General features: G+C 35.9%; 1 protein-coding gene across 1 annotated transcript in view; it reads right to left on the bottom strand.

Annotated features, from left to right (window-relative positions):
• WDR70 (WD repeat domain 70) overlaps positions 1-17,867 on the bottom strand; it is a 126,582-nt gene that overhangs the window by 44,951 nt on the left and 63,764 nt on the right. Inside the window, exon 10 of the mRNA XM_066568864.1 lies at positions 10,369-10,543. Within this exon, the coding sequence (XP_066424961.1) occupies positions 10,369-10,543 (175 nt within the window). The remainder of the gene's footprint in view (positions 1-10,368; positions 10,544-17,867) is intronic.

Genomic DNA, 17,867 nt, shown 5'->3' with positions numbered 1-17,867 from the left:
CACCTTGAGTATTGCGTCCAATTCTGGGCCCCTCACTTTAGGAGGGACGTTGAGATGCTTGAGCGTGTCCAAAGGAGAGCAACGAGGCTGGTGAGGGGCTTGGAACACAAGCCGTATGAAGAGCGACTGAGGGAGCTGGGGTTGTTCAGCCTGGAGAAAAGGAGACTCAGGGGTGACCTTATCACCCTCTTCAACTTCCTAAAGGGTGACTGTGGTGAGCTGGGGCTCGGTCTCTTTCTCCGGGCAACAACCGACAGAACAAGAGGACACAGTCTCAAGCTGCGCCAAGGGAGATGCAAGCTAGAAATAAGGAGGAAGTATTTTACAGAAAGAGTAGTCAAATACTGGAATCATCTACCCAGGGAGGTCGTGGAGTCACCATCCCTCGAAGAGTTTAAAAAAAGACTGGATGTGGCACTTGGTGCCATGATCTAGTTGAGGTATTAGAACATGGGCTGGACTCGATGATCTTAAAGGTCTCTTCCAACCTAGAATTTCTGTGTGAATTTCTGTGTGAATTACAGATCTTTCATTTAATCTGCAAGCACATCTGTGTTTTTCTCATAAAAAAGAAAAGAAAACCAAAATCAAACCAAGGAAAACCACCACTCCTTTTTCTGCAACACATGAGGACATACAGTAAATTCCTGGGTAAAAATTATTAAAAATAAAAGGGGGGGTGGGAGACACATAATAATCCAATTTGCACATTGCCTTGTTTTTGTTTGCTGGTGTAAACCTCTTACTAAAGGATGCATTTTCTGACACAGCCACCTTTGGTTAGGAAGGAAGTCAAAACTGAAGTTTGTTTTACATATGCAGACAGACAGCACCACATATTATTGCAGCCCTACCCTGCCCTCCCACCTTGATGCAACAGCCAAGAAACAACACTGACCTGTCTGGAATACAGAAAACATTCCTATACCTCTGCAAACACCTACCCATAACTTCAACACATCAAATATTGAAATCCAGCAGCCATTTTAACATTTGTGATAAGTAACAAGCCAATGGTTTGCAATGCAGTACTTTCTGCTGACTGCAATAGTTGTCCATCCCTGTTTCTGAAAAATCACTCTGGCTCTTCAAGGCAGTCTTGAATATATGCCAGTCCTCCTGTCACAAGGGCAGGGATGTCCTCCTTCTGCTCTTGTGAGCCCTGGTGAAACAGCATCTGTAAAGGCCCACACAGTGTGCTCAAATGGCCTCAGCAGGATGAAGTTTGTTTACAGGTCTCAGACTCTCCAGGTGAGACCACAGAACTGCATGATGGTGAGGACAAAGAGCAGACTAGGATGCAGAGCCAGGATGCAGAAAAATGCACCAAATATAAAATAAAATTTTTAGTGCTGATTATGGGTGACTCTTTTGAGCACAAAACAGGCACAAGCTGAATCTCAAAGTGATACATTTACACAGTGCAAAGTGAAATAGTAACCATAAAGGAATTTGTTTAATCTAAATGAAAATTACGTACATTGAAATATCTAAGAATGGGTTGTTTAAATTACTGCTTAAAATGGCTATATACATTCAGAAAGTTTACTGAACTAGAATGTCATTATAAGTCTCTGGACATACTTAGACAAATTGTATATTTATTTACACATAATGTGTGAAACACATAGGTAGTCATATCCAACTCCAAGTCTAGTTCTCTATCTCATGAGAAATCTAGAACTCAGTTTAAGGAAAGCAGCTGTTTCATGGATGTATCTGATTTCAGTCTGTATAGTATCACTGCAGTCATACATTAAATAAAACACAGCTGGACAATGCTCCACCTATTTCACCACCCTCTCTGCTAATTGTTTAGCACTAACATCTGTCGAAAACAAACTTTAGGAATAGTAAGATCATGAAAAAAAACCCCTTTATTTTAAAATATTTTGCCCTGGGAGAAGTTTTGCTTACTTATGAAAGAAGCCTCACATATATTCAATCAGGTTTTAATGATGAGATATATACCTAGAGCTGCAAGAAACCTGCTCACTGAAGCTGTCTTACAAAAAGTATGGTATTATTACAAATACTTATGATTAGTTTAGTTCTGTACCTGCTGCCAAGATATGTTTTAGCTGTGCAATTAATCTTCTCATTGATAATCATGAACACAAAAATACCTTGTTAGACTTACAATCTTATTACAAATTCTCTAGAAATGCCATTCAAATATTTTCAGTTAAAGTTAACAAGACTTACATTCTTTAGGAATTGAGTATAGTCTATAGTGTATTATGGCCAATTATTTAAACTGTATCCCCACAGAACTGCACCTTTTAATGGATGTAACCATGAATCAACTGTTCTTTCTGTAGAGAAAAGGTTGGTTTTTTTCAAACTTCCTGAGTTAAATGTATGTAACGTGATGTTACATACAAAAGCTATGCCTCAACTTATCTCCTGCAAACCTGTATGTTCCATGGCTCAGAAGCTATTTCCTATCTTTTTAGGTTTTAATTCACTTGTTCAAGCTGTAATAGCTTTCCTTTTGCTGAGTATTTTAAAATGTGGGAGTCTTTGGCTTCTCTAATAAAATTAATGATCAAGAGCTGCACCAAAAAAATCTGCAGTTTTCATTGCTTTAAGGAAATTCACAACATAATCCTCCTGTTCAGCTCCTGTCAAGAAATAGTGACCTACTACAAAGCACAGTGAGATACACTGGGGGGCAAAACTAGCTTCCTAATATACACATCAAGCACAACACTCTTTTCATAATTTACAAATCCTATCAGACTCTAGACCACTGAAGTGTTCAGCTTGCTTGAGCAATGCATATACTACAGCATCTAAAAGCCATTTCTCTGATAAGCCAAACCACTCTGGAGTTCATTTCTTTTTAGATCAGAATGTACTATTTGTATTTTCCACTTTTTGCCTCTGCAAAAATAGGAAAAATTTCACTAAAGTAACAAAGCAAGATCAAGAAGGCTCTTTTATTTTTCTCCATTATTTTTTATTATTTCATCTTTATATTTCTGTAACATTATTCATGTTATATTAATATTAATAGAACTACAATATTAATAAAGCCAATCATGTTGCTGTAATGCCTACTCTTCTCAAATTGTAATTTTGAAATTATTTCTGTAAGTTCTACTTTTAGTTTTCCAAATAATAAACCAAAGAGAGATATATAATCCTTGTGGGATAAGCCTTTTTCCTTAACCATACATGAATCCAAAGTGAAATCCTTTAACCTATTTTCCTTGGGGTGTGACAGACTTCGAGATTTAGAATTGCCTTTCATCACTATATTAGATAGTGCAAACATTTAGATAGTTCTTAACTATAAACTGTTTATTACATAAGAGAGAAACGCACTTAGAAATACAGCAGGGCACATTTTATCTCAGCATATGATTGTCAGATTCTTTACTGTGGCTGGCTCCAGGGTACAGATAGTGATGTACAGGCTAACCCAGACGTATACAAAAAGGAGTAATATATGAATCTGTTAATATTTGCTGCTGGCAAGCTTGTGTGTGATTTCCAGTTTCTGGAACAGAGGTCTGGCACATATACATATGGAATGAAAGGCTGGAATATTATGGATATGGAAAACTTACCTTAAGTTTGAAAGGGGAATATAGTATATTTGGATATCCTTCATCTCGTATTTACACAAGAAATTTCCAGATGTAGCCAGACTGCCCTCTTCAAAGCATGAAGCATGTTACATACTTGGGGGAAATTGGAAGATTTCCCTGCTGTTTAGCTGTAGTAGTGATATTCAGCAAATTTAAGAACAGTCATTATAAACTGTTCCTATTAAATATTGACATTTCACTGGAATATTTTTAATGATGTGGAGATATCAATATAAACATTGAATTCTATACATAAAAAAACATCCAAATAGGCAAGTGAACATTCCATGGTGAAAAAAGAAGAATAAAACCTAGCTGGTGTGAAAAAAGCATAACTCTCTAAAGCTGTAATGGACAGGATGCCAAAGCTACATAATGAACAGGTAGAAACTGTGTTTAAAAAGGCAAGTATATAGTAAGGCTTTCTAGTGGACAGACAGACATTTCAGGAATCAATTACTGAAAGCCATGTCTTTTGCATGTCAACATATGCAAAATAAATCTTGAAAATGTGCAAAGATTCAAGAACCTCTTCCTAACACAGGGGTATAAATCCCCTCAAAGGACCTTCCAATTAATGGAAAGCATTTACAGCAAGTCTCAGATCTTACTAATAGTTTTGATTACTCCGTCTTGGCAGCATCAGCTGTAAAATCTGTCATGAACAGCAAAATAAAGTTTGCAAAAAAAATTTCCAAATAAGATCTGGACTTAAGATTCCATTCCAAGAAACAAAACAAAACAAAACATACCATAGGAAGTTTTTCACATAAAAATTTTTCATTATCTAAATCTGTGTCCTTAGTTGTACAGTATTTTTTCAAAGTGGCTTCAGTACTTGCAAAACTTTTCGTCTCTAAAAACTCTATCTTAAAACTTCCAACAGCACACCACAAAACTAAAGCTCACAGAAACCCTTTCAAAGCAAACCATCACTAAATATAGAAATGTATTTATCTTACAGATGTAAGATCTATAAATCATGCAATTATTTGGAAAATACTTTTAACATGACTATTTTTAATTAAAATGTACAGAGCTTAGATCTGTTTAATTTCAGAGCATACTGTGACATTCCGCTTTACTTCCCCTTATTTTTTGAGGATAGGGTGGCTTAAGGGCATGTTGAAAACAAGTTATTGGGACTACCACTTGATAACACCACATTTGGGAATATTTATCTGGGCAGTACATTATTACAGTATTGAATTTCAATATTATTGAGAATTTTTAAGTTCTGCAAGTCCACTTTGAGCTTCAGCTAAGTAATTTAAACTCATCAAAATACATAAATTATTCCAGCAATTTAAAATCAGAGTAAGGTTTTAAAACAAGGAGAAAAGAAAGGGCTAGCAAAGCAGTAATTCAGCTGTACTGTATCAAATACTCACTTTTGTGCTGAGTAAGAACAGAGTTAAACCTACGGCTAAGCCTCTTATGAAATAAGAAAGTAAAAAAATATAGGTTAACTTTTATAGCTCACTATAAAAGTATTTCCATGAGTACTGAATCAATTTGCTTAATGAGAATTATGCTGAAAATCACAAAACATTCTATCTTTCATGGTCAGATTTGCACTATATAAAAAAATAAAACCTATTACAGATGTAAAAGACAAACATATTACAGAGGTATTTGTCCAAACTAATTCTTTACTACTTATAGTACAGCCAGTAGATAGGTAAAAGCTTATAAAAACTACTCAAAGTTTATAACCAAATTTAACATAGCTATGAAAAAAACCAGACAAGATTTTGAGTGTACAAGCTGTTTTCTCAAAGGTACTTCAAATACATGACCACTTCTCTTACAAACTCTATCTCCCCAACATCCTTACTAACATCTTTGTATCACAGCTGCAATGTTATACCGTAAAATAGGTGATGTGTGAAACTGCAACATGACTCAGCCTGTCATACACAGAGAAGTTGTTTATGCAGTCCTGTGCTGAACACACCCAGGAAAAGCTGGAGGAAAAAATTCACATAACAGGTAGCCTCATCAGGTGGTTTGAAAGATTACGAAAGGCTAATTAAGTCTAGCTTTTTTTACCCCAAAAAAGCCTATTTGTAACTAATGAAAAATATCAAGACAATCCTGCTTATTGTGGAAAATAAGGGGAGATTTTCTGTTAATTGAAGAGATTTCAATTTTAACTCATAATATACTTCAAAAATGACTTCATTCCTTCCCTATCTCTATGAATGAGATACTCACATTCCTGGACAGAAATATCAGGCACACAAAGGTTTAGTGATGGCAAGACACTGCATTTTGACACCAAAGACTGACTCTGTGGATCAGTTTGTTCAGGAATATGTACTACTACAGGATTGCAAAAATCTCTGAATGGGCAAGTGCAGGCAAGATGAAGAATTTGAACTCACTAGAACTGCAGGTAAACCTAGTGCTTTTACTACACTGCCCTGTGAACCAATAATTTTTGAGGCCCTTTCTTATTTTGACCACTAATGCTCTTCAACTCTCCATATTTCTCAGACACTTTTCTCCACGTCTCAGAACATTTGAATTGAGAGTGTTCTAATATGTTGTGTTATAATTGACTATTTCACACTGTTGTTTCCACTATTCATTCAAAGTTTGAAGGAAGTTATTTTTTATGTCCTTTGAAGCTGTTATTTTAAGCCAAGTTGACAGTGTTCATAATATTTCAAATAGGCTGACAGATTACTCTGCTAATGTGCACTGTAAATGCACATGTACGTGAACCTTAAAGAAAAAACATGCACTGACAAAATAACATACGTGAGAAAATAACACAGATTTATGACAAAACAAAAAAAATCCTCTGAGGCAGGTGATTATAATAGATCATGATCCTGCTGAGGAAGTTTGGAAAAAGGCAAGGTAGAGCTGGAATGCATTTGGCTAACTTCAGCATTAGCAAGTTACCAATGTCAGTATGAAGGAAGAAAAAAATCTTCCTCCAGAAGTTCCAAAAGTGTTTTTATTCTCACTGCATACAGCTGGAAGATTTGGAATCATACCAAAATAAGAGTGGAACTAAAAAACTGAATGAAACATTCATGGTGTTCATTACTAGTCAGAAGTGAGTTGATCACACACCAAAATCCCTCCCTAGGCACAGCAACATAATTTAAATTTAAGGGGAAGAAAAAAAAAAGCAGATACTGAGATGCTTCAAAAGTGGCTTCGAAAAAAACAACTAACTGATGAAGATAACTTACAACAAACAGCTACTTTGACTTCACAGAAAGATGGATATAATATGACATAGAGATCTTGTCTTTCTCTAAATTAAAAATCAAAAATTATTTAAACACACCATTCTACACCAAGATCTACACTGTGGAGCAGTGTAGAACACAGGTGATGTGTCTGTGGTGTGAAGCAGAGAATGAAAAAACCCTACACTAGCAGTCAGAAACTATGACTACAGCAGCAAAGGAGATTTGTGGGGAGATTTCTGTCTTGCAAAGTGGTACAGTATGGCTTCCCACCAACACTGCCCGATTGTGCCTGCTTCTAATGAGTGCCCCTTTTGCTCTTGGAAAGGGCATCATCAGACCCTCTTTCCTACTGGGATACTCATTTCCGCCCTTGGAACTGCTGCTTCATACTTTAATAGGACAAAAGGCAATGGGCAGGAACTGATGCACAGGAAGTTCTACCTGAACATGAGGAGGAACTTTTTTACTGTGCAGTGCCCAAGCACTGCAACAGGTTTGCCCAGAGAGGTTGTGGAGTCTCCCACACTGGAGATATCCAAGAATGATCTGGACACAATCCTGTGCCATGAGCTCTGGGATGGTCCTGCTGGGATGGGCAGAGGGGTTGGACCCACAGTGGTCTTTCCAATCTGACCCATCCTCTGATTCTGTGTTGCACTGATGAGCCTTCTTCTGTGGAAAAGCAGGGACTTTACATTTTCACTGAAGCAAACAGAAAGCTTCCCCTCTAGTAGGTCTGTGTTTGACAGTAGTTGTACTCAACTGAAAAATAAATGCATCTAAAAATCTTCACAGATGACCAGGACAACAGGCACTATGTGTGGTGTATCTAGTGTGAGCCGTAATATGTGGATGGACAATCCTTATGGATTTCATTTGTGCTGTTACTGTCATATGCAGGAGCAGAGGTTTAGGCACTCAAGATCAGGGTTGAAATACCATTTACATTCTTGCACAAAGGCAAAATCAAATTCAGACAGTCACAACGGGCCTTTATTGGGTCAACTCTTCATGACACTATGGTGAAATAAGCAACAGTCAATTTTAAACACCTTGCTGAATCTCTCCTTCCAGCTGCATACGGACCAAGCAAACAGCATAAATAGTGATGCCAAAATCATCCCAAACTGATGAAGAATAAGAAAATGTGGCAATTATTTTCTGCTTTCAAACACTAGTTAATTTTGCTACCGACTCAATAGAGCCTTGTCAAGATAAACACAAAGACTATCTTAATTTTGACTTGAAAGCCGGATGTTACAGCAGCACAGCAAAATCTGTATATATATATGGCTCTACACTTGTTTTAACAGAACCAAATGACATTTGCTGGATGGGAATTACAGCTTTCTGTTCAAAAATCAGAAGTTAATATTTCTAACATATATTTCTTCAAGAAGTTTAACCCTCACACCTCGATCCTCCACAGCTTTACCCATTTTCCTGTGTCACACAAAATTTGTACGCCAAGAATTGCAGAAGAATTTTATAAATTAGCATTTTCTTGTTTGCCTTTGCAAGCATCCCTGTATCCTGTCAGGACAGTTGGTGCTTTCACCATTCCACTGCAGGAGTCAGTCTCATCCTCTTCTTTCTAACTGTTGTGTTGAACACATGGTCCATTTGAAAATTTTTTTCTTAACCTTTCCCCATCCCCAAACATAAGATGAAGGCTTTTTCTAATTGTTTAAGCAAGATGCGTTTTGAAACACTTGATTCTAGCTATACACAGGGATCTCAAGAGGACACCAGCAGTCTTAGGGGAGAATACCAGTAAAAATCCAATTTACCTGCTCCTTTACCCAAAAATCTTGCACATTTCTTAATGAAACCAACAAAGCAAAGACAAAAATTCTTTAGACATTAAAAATACAAACCCAGGTACACCACAAACTTAACTTCCACTAGAAAATCACTTTAGTTTTGCCTTGTTATACAGGGGTAACCCATTGGAAATTGCACAAGATGCACAGGATATATCTTTAAATTACTCATAATCACCTTAAACTGCACTCAATCAGTATTGCAATATGTCATCTTACAGACACAGGAAAGTTCAAAAGGAAAAGCACATGAAAAAGCAGACTACCAAGAGTACTATTGTTAAAACTACACCAGAAAGCTTAATATTTCAATACTGTATATGTTAAAATAAACAACATACACAGGTGATGAAAGCCAGTCTCTGAAAAATTTATTATTCTGTTAGAACAAGTTTACACTTAGGATGAATTCTCAAGCTTTGTGCCATTAGGAAGTTTTACTAGGTTTATAGTGGAAATAAAAACAGAAATAAAAATAGATTACAATCCCAAAATACAGGCTGTACTTTAAGTATTATCCACAGGCTTTCTTTTCCTTTTAAATCTATACATTTCCTCCTGCCTCCAGCATCAGATCTTTTTAAATCTTTGTAAAAAGCTGCCCAGATTGTCTGTTATCCTTTTCAAAATCAAATATTTTGAAATATGAAGTTGAACAGACTGTAACCTGTACTAGTTCAGTTTTACTTCCACAAAGCCATCCTACTGGAGTTGTACAGCTTTCAGAGATTTATGACACCAGTTTCACAATCCTGCTCTTCTTGCCTCATTTACTCTGTATTCTCATTTTGGCTTTAAAAAAAAATGGACCTTATTTCCATTTTCTCCTCCAATGCATGCCATTGGTACTTATCCCACTGAATCTTCTTCGCTTAAGATGGGCATAAAGAGAGGATATGGATGATTTACTAAAATGATTATTTTTCAAAGCAGTAAGGCTTAGCCTGGTGAATTTGCACTTGACATTACATAATTAAACTCTTGGAACTGGACTGGTTTGTAAGCTATACTACACAAACCAACAGTGAGCAGTGAATGCTCTAAGCTTCAAATTATAAAGTAGTAGCAAGAATTATACTTGTCAGTTCAAGTCATAACTACGGGAAATTGATTGTTTAGTTCAACATGAACAGAAATATTTCCTAATTTTGGTAAGTTTGAAATAGTTTTCATTCTAACTCTTTCTGACCAGAATGCATTTACATAAATGGTTCCAATTTGCCTCAGTGGTAATTTTTAAGCATTAGACAATATAACGTTTGCCATTTAATGTGCAGCATTGGCCATATCTTCACCCACTTGGATGCTATTTTTCTCTGCCTATTATATGGATAAGGACTGATTTCAGTATCAAGTTTTAAGAGTTACTCCTCAATATATTCAATAAATCAAATAAATTATATAACAACAACAAATTACAGCTTTTCTCATGAGCATTCCATCTTAAATAAATAATAATCTAGATACAGATATGTGGTCTTTTTTGTTGTTTTTTTTTAAACACAGATTGTCAAGAATTTTCCCAAACTTTGAACTTAGTAGCAGCACACTTAATGATCAGTTGTGGAAAAGCAGAAGAAATATTAAGTCACGCCTAAAAGTTATTTGGTTTTCAGGACAGAGAGGAGAGGAGGGGAAATAAATAAAAATACGGAAGTGCCGAAATTGATTTTATCTGCTTCAACATTCACATTCGAAATAACAGAAGCATATATTGTTATCAAATACTGGACTTACACTCATATTCCTGTCCCAGATCTGGATAGAGCCATCTTGACAGCCAGCTGCAATAAGTTTCCCATCTCTGCTGTATGTGCAAGTTGTAGGAATCACTCGTTTACCTTGAACTGATCGTGGCTTAAATACGCTTTTGTGCTTTTTTTCATTGTTAACATCCCAAGTCCTCACAGTTCTGAAAAAATAGTTGAAATAAACAGCTGGATTAGATAATGTTAATATATATAAAATAATTCTTCTTGTGATAAAACCAAACACCTTTTCCAGCACAGATGGCATATAATATTGTTCAAATTAAGCTGTAATGGCAAAATAGCATTTAAGCCATAAGGACAACTTTTCAGGTAAGAAACATCATGTTCATTAAGCAAAAAAATCCAAAACCAAAACACTTTTCCCCAAAACTCTCATGTAAGTAAGTACATCAATAATTTGGAATTTGTAAGGTAACAAAAAGTTAATACACAGGTACTACATCATCTCCACTGCTACTGGAAGTCAGGAGGAGGAAGTATTCAGTCCTCTACAAAGAATTAATACTTCAGGAAATAGGCATGAATGCTTATACAAATTCGTAACTTAAACAGATTTCTTAACTATTTGGACATAACAACAACTGAATATTCTACTTTTAACAGGCTGGTTCTTCTTCACACTTCTAAAAGGCATTTTAAACATTATTGTAATATTATTGTAGTTCTTTCCACTAATCCTGAAGGTGTTAAGAGTTCCGTTACAAAAATGTTCTTCAAATATTTTAGAAAGACTAATTTATTGTTTTTTCAGGTTGAGATTTTCCCACATTATTAGCAAAACAAATACATCCTTTCTCTTTTTATTGGAAAAAGAGTATCTGCCTGGATCTTCACTGTTCCTTAGATACAGAAAAACATCCAAATGAGAGAGAACTAAAACACAAGATACAAGGTGGACCCTTTAAACTGTCTTAAATACAAATGTTTTCTGTCCATTTAATAAGTTGAGGTCTTTCCATATAAAAATTCAAACCTCTTCTGGCATCTAATGCAGAGAAGAGTTTCAGAATTTGGCAAAGGAAGGAAGATCATTCATTTAGAAAGAAAAAGTCTCAAGGTTCTCAAGACAACCTCATTTGTTTAGACTATACAAACATTGCCTATGATCCAACAGCACATAATTCACTGGTCTCTAGCAAAGCAAATACAACTTTAACAGAGGCTGCCATTTCTCCAGAATGAGACAAGATACCACAGAACAACATTAGAAACTTCCATCAGAGCTACAGGACCAGACAGGCCACAGAGCTGACATATAAATAATCCTAGAATAAAACAGACAAGAAAATGAGCTAGAAATACCTCAGAGACTTTACAATCAACTGCATGTTTAATGACAGTAATGAGGAATCAGTAACTGTAAATTAGATTGAATAAGTAGAATTAATCTTCAGTTTTCCATAAGAAAGTCAAGGTTAGTTTCATTTTTAAAAGTCTTCAAATCTCTTATGTGTAAGGCATCACTTCACTGCTGTATTTGGAGCTCTAGCACAAGACATTCAAGTGTTCTGACAATTAGTTTGGATTTGAGATTTTGGCAGGTTTGTTGTTTGATGGTTTTAACTATTATTTTTATTTTAAATTACACACTATATTGCAATTATGATTAGGTTTATTAGAATATCTTCAGATGTTGCTTTCATCCTATGATTCTGACATTCCCTTTTTCATCTTCTTGTGCGGTCAATAGCCATCTCAGTCTCCTGCCTTTCATTCACACTTTCTCCCACTGTGGTACTTGCCCAAAACTTGAGTATTTTTCCATTCCCCTTCCTTTATAAGACTCAATCCCTCCAAAATCTCATTTGAATGTTCTGCACCTTCAGCTTCTCTTCTTCCTTCAGGGATGACCATCTCCTACTGAACAGCTCTGTCCTCTCCTACAGTGCAAATTCCCAAGGGCTGCCTTGGCACACCCCTTCTCAGGTGGTGAGCCTGGTAACACAGTTATGTGCAGGAACTTCAGAGCCCTTTCCTTCCAAATGCCTCACAGCATCTCAGATATAATTCCAGAAACAATCTCTTGAGAATCCTTTACCATCCTAATTCTTTATTTCTGCTGGCATGGAATGACTTTTTTAAACCCTGCAGTTTCCTGTTTTTAGGGCTCAATGTCCTGTCAAAACCTCAAAAATTGGCTACACTAAGAGCATATTCAAACCTTTTTATGATTTTACATTTCCACTGTAAAGGAAGAAGAAGCACTTGTATACTCTCATTCCTTATAAAACATTAAAAGAAGTATGAGCCCTAAATCAGCTTTAATATCAGCAGGTCAGTTGAAAAATCCAAAGTCTCTGAATTGCTGCTTCCACTGCAGACAGCTGGCCATATTCCCACACATGTGAGTTACATGCTCCGTCAAAAATGCCCACATAGTACATATGTGTATTGATATACATTTATATATTTATATTGAGGGAATATTTAATATTCCCTCAATTTTTTCTTAATGTCCCCACACTAAGCATGTTTTTACTGTTGCCTTGCTGCTACTGGATTTAATGAAAAAAAAATGTATACTAAAGCAAGTATCTTTAAGAAACCACCTATACATTATTTGTAACCACAGTTACAAATTTGTCAGTCACTCCCAGAGAGCCTTAATTCTTGAGCTAAGACTGAGTTCTTTAATGAAGAAGTTAAAAGATCTTATTTCACATAAGATCTTTTAAGTCTTTTTATTCTTTATGGAAATATTTCCTATTTTAAAATGGACAATATATTGCAAACATATCTTATAATACTATGTGCAAAATTTCAGCTTAGCATGGTTTCTGACTGAATCACCAGCAACTAAAACACCGGGAGTCATCTATAAACTATGTATGTGTTTTGTATTTTCCTTCAGACTATTGAGATACTAGAAGCAGGGATCACTGAAAGACCTTGGGGACATACCTTCACTGGAAAGAAAGGAGGTTTAGGCTGGACATTAGGAAGAATTTCTTTACAGGAAGAGTGATTAGACACTGGAACGGGCTGCCTATGGAGGTGGTAGAGTCACATCCTTGGAAGTGTTTAAGGAAAGACTGCACATAGCACTAAATGTTAAAGGGAAGACTGCACATGGCACTGAGTGCCGTGGTCTGGTTGACCATGGTAGGTCACAGGCTGGAATGAATCCTAGAGGCCTTTTCCAGCTTAATTGATTCTTTGGCTGTATATGCCCAGCTGCGGGCACTCACAGCCCAGAGAGTCAAACATGTCCTGGGCTGCATCCAGAGCCCTGTGGGCAGCAGGGGAAAGAGGGGATTCTGCCCCTCTGCTCTGCTCTGGTGAGATCCACCTGGAGCACTGCATGCAGCATAAAAAGGACAGGGACCTGTTGAAGCAAGTCCAGAGGAGGCAACAAAGAGCGTCAGGAAGCTGGAGCACAACTCCTGTGAGGACAGGATGAGAGCTGAGTTTGCTCAGACAAGACAAAAGAAGGCTCTCAGGAGACCAAAAGCAACTGCAAGTACTAAAAAGGGGCTTGTAAAAAAGATGGAAAGTGATTTTTACACAAGCAGATTGTGATAGCAAAAGGGGGAACAGTTTAAACTAAAGGAGGAGAGATTTAGGATCAATATTAGGAATGAATCCTACTGTGACAATGTGAGGCTCTGGAACAGATTGCTCAGAGAAGTTGCGGATGTTGCATCCCTAGAAATCTTCAAGACCTGGCTGGACAAGGATCTGAGCAATCTGGTCTAGTGTGTGACATCCCTGACCCTGGCTGGAAGAGGGGGACTTTGGAATTAGATGACCTCTAACATCTCTTCCAACCCAGCCCGTTCTGTAGTATTTTGACTAACATCTAACTCCTCCCATTCTAGCCAGAAGGAGATAAAAAGGAAAAGCATAGAAACCCAAATAATTTACCTTCAGGTAATACTGTCTTTAAATTTGCAATAATGGCAAAAATATATGGACTGCTTCCATATATTCTCTCCCCTTCTGACCCTCAATCATCATACCACATAACAGTACGCTCAGGGTACATTATGTAATTATGACTCCGGGGTTTTTTTCTGGAATATTTTGTACCATTTAATGATTTCCTCTTCCTCAGACAGAATGAAAAAATAAATAAATGAGATTGCATTACAGAAGTTCTATTTTCACTTCCTAAGTTCTCTGAGCTCAGCCTGTTGTTTGTGTTGAAATGAGTAAAAAACTTTTACCTCTGCATTAATCAGATAATTTCCAGGGTACTCATTTTGTTAAAAAAACTCTTCTTCCTAAGAGTATCTCCTCAGAAGTAAAAAAGTGGGAGATGAAACAATAACATTGTTTTGTGCTCTATGTTGCACCACTTAGGAGAAGTATAACATTAATATTTATCTGTTGATAGGCAGAACCAAGATATTTTTGAACTCCAGTGAAAACAAAAGAAAAGCATTTCCTGAATGAGTCTTTTTTTCTACCTGAAAACAAACTGTTTAATGAAAATTTGTTCTTTAGTAAAAACTAGACAGAGGGATTTTTAAAAAATACTATACTTCTAACATATACTGTTGTTTGCTCATTACATCAAGTTTTAATATATTCATCTCATCAACATTTATGATTTCTCTTTCATAAATTCCTTTTCAATTCAAATATCCATGAAGAAGGCTTCGCATACACATGTTTAAATTTAACTTCTTAAATGATGGATTCCACATCTGCAAAACAGATTTTGCAAAAGTGATTTTGTAAAGTTCTTATATTTGCCAAGAGCAATTCAAAGCAACTTAGAAAAGGAGGGGAATGTTCTTTTGGAAAGGTAATGTAGGTATTTTCATGGCCACTAAATGACACACAGTAAACAACTAATTTAATTACTGAGGTTCAAGGGGAGGTAGGATTTTCCTCCCAAAAATATTTTTTCTCTCTTTTTCCCCTTTTTTCTCAAGTTCTTGTGATGTTATTACTAAGTTAAAATTTCTAATAAAATTAATTATTGGCAATGCTGCTGCATTACACAAATTATTATAGCTATGTAGCTGCATTTCCCAGACTGCAAGCACAGAAAATTTCTCTGTCATGAGTCAGCTAGACACTGCCCTAATACAATCTGTTGAAAGTCAAGAAATGAACAAATGTTAACTTCAAAAGACCTGCCAAATTCCACTAAGCTTTTTCGTCTGTCCCATCTCCTCTGTTTCTACTGGACTGGAAAACTCTATTGCACAATGTTGAATGTTATTGGCATTTAATATGTTAAGTCGTCTCTGAATAATGAAGTCTACTCTTATCACTTGAAATACAAAAGAAACTAAGAATATGTTATTGTTGAAATGTATTGTTAAAAGTACAGAACAGGCTTAATGTTGTACATCTAATAACTTAATTATAGTGTTCACCTTTGCAATGTATTATAGTGCCTACCTGTGTAATACAAGGTGGCAAAACTTAACATACTTCAAAATCATCATACAAATATGGTGGTAATGGATTTGATCATGCCACCATACATGTACGAGATGACCAAGTCATCAGTGATAGAAAACACATTTTTAAATTGTTAAATTAAGACCTTTATAAACAAAAAAAGCAATTGATCTTACAATAAGGGTTTCTTTAAATCTCTTTTATCACATAAAACAAATGGGAATGGAATTAAGAAACTTATTAATACAGTGGAAAATCGCATAAAGTAGAATATGCAAAGAGGTTGGTTAAGAAATAGCTGCAAAGCTCTGTTAAGATGTACTTCATGCATAAGGAAGTGCATCATTATGTCAGCAAGAAAACTTTCATTATTGTGTTCTTTTTGCCCTCTTTCAGCAGAAGTAAGTTACAGTCTTCTTCTGTTGAGCACATGGGACCCAAGAAAGGTTGAGTCACCTGCTAGACAATGAAAACATTTGTACACATAAATGGATGGAGAAATCCAGAGAAACTTTCCATTCTTGTTTGGCAGAAAACATCTTCTAAGAAACATCTTCTAAATAAGATACTTACTTCCAGCATTTGAACAGAATTAAAATAATTTGAACCAGAATACAAGAAAGTCACATCCAACATATGTAAAATCATAATTACAGAAGGAACTGCCAAAAATATGTAGACAACTTAGTAATTTATAACAGCTCTACTTTTCTGTCACTTAAATAAACTCAGAATGTAAAAAGTTGTAGAGAAACATTTAACAGAGTAAAAAAAAATATATGTGATACACAGCAAAGGAGCTAAGCAACTAAGAAACCAATTTTTCTATATTTTCAAATTAAACTGGTAGCCTTTTTTGACAGGAGAAATTACCATCATTTGTACATACAAAGTACAAAAGTACAAAGTACATCATTTGTATGCACAAGAACAGCTGAATCTTAATTACTGGGGTGGAGTAAATTAAAACCTAATAACAATGAATGGGAACTGCTCCCATTCTCCAGTGTGAAGGAACCAAAAAGCAACCAACTCAAAATTAAAATGACACATAAGCATGTCTGAGAGAGCATGGAGAGAAGGTGTTCTGAATTATTAAGCAAAAATCCTGCTGGTGGCCAATATATGCAACATTTGGGGAAAATTAAATTAGAAAAGGAGACAGAGAAGAACTGCAGGAATGTTAGCTCAGCTAAGAAATCAGAAGCTATGGAGTGCTGTGTAGCATGTTCATGGGAGGAAAAGGGCAGCAGCAGATCCTAGTGAGTTATGACAAACAATCCCTTCTGACTGAGAACACTGTCATTCAGACACAAAGGGTGACCCACCAACGCATCTCTGTGACCCTTTAGAGGCTATATTGTAAAGACACAGTAGAATACCTATTGACAGAACCTCTTACTTACGGCATAAAGAGTCTGTTTTTAAATAAATCAAAAACCACAAGCTTTCTGGATAGAGTAATTTTTGCTTTTTCCCAGATTAAATCACTGGGCCAGACTAACAATACAAAAAGGTACTCTTAAGGTTAAAATTTCAAGAGTAGAAACAAATTTCCTAGAAACAAGTAAGCAAATAACATAACACAAGTCTTTGACTTTTTTTTTAATCATCAGACACTGTATATAAAGTGGTATCATATTTGCATATGGATTATCTATTTCATGTGTTCCCTTCTACATACCTCTCCAAAGTGATGGAAAATACATAATTTGGAATTTTGCACTATTTCTTTTTAAGTAGTTCATTCAAAACCTGAAGATTCCCTCAAAGATCAGTTCATCAAAATGACCAATTCCAAAATTCAGTCATCCTCAAAGATTACAGCAGACATATTTTGCATATCATATTGGAAGAAAGAAGGAGTGACAAAATACTACGCAGTAAAAACCCAATTCTACATTTTAAGTGCTGCAATTTCTTAACTATCACGAACAGCTGTTAAGTCAAAGCTCAAGAAAGAGCATCAAGTCACACAAATGGAAATATTTCAGAATGGATCTTAAAAAAATTCCAAGATCCTGCTCTATGCTGTCTTCCACCTTCACTGTGAATTTCCCACTGAATTCCCAAAGTAGAATTCAGATAAATACCTTGCTATACCCA

The sequence above is a fragment of the Molothrus aeneus genome, chromosome Z, assembly GCF_037042795.1.
Source record: "Molothrus aeneus isolate 106 chromosome Z, BPBGC_Maene_1.0, whole genome shotgun sequence".
Lineage (NCBI taxonomy): Eukaryota > Metazoa > Chordata > Aves > Passeriformes > Icteridae > Molothrus > Molothrus aeneus.
Note: the sequence above shows the minus strand (reverse complement) of the source record. Positions and strands in the feature narration are given on the sequence as shown.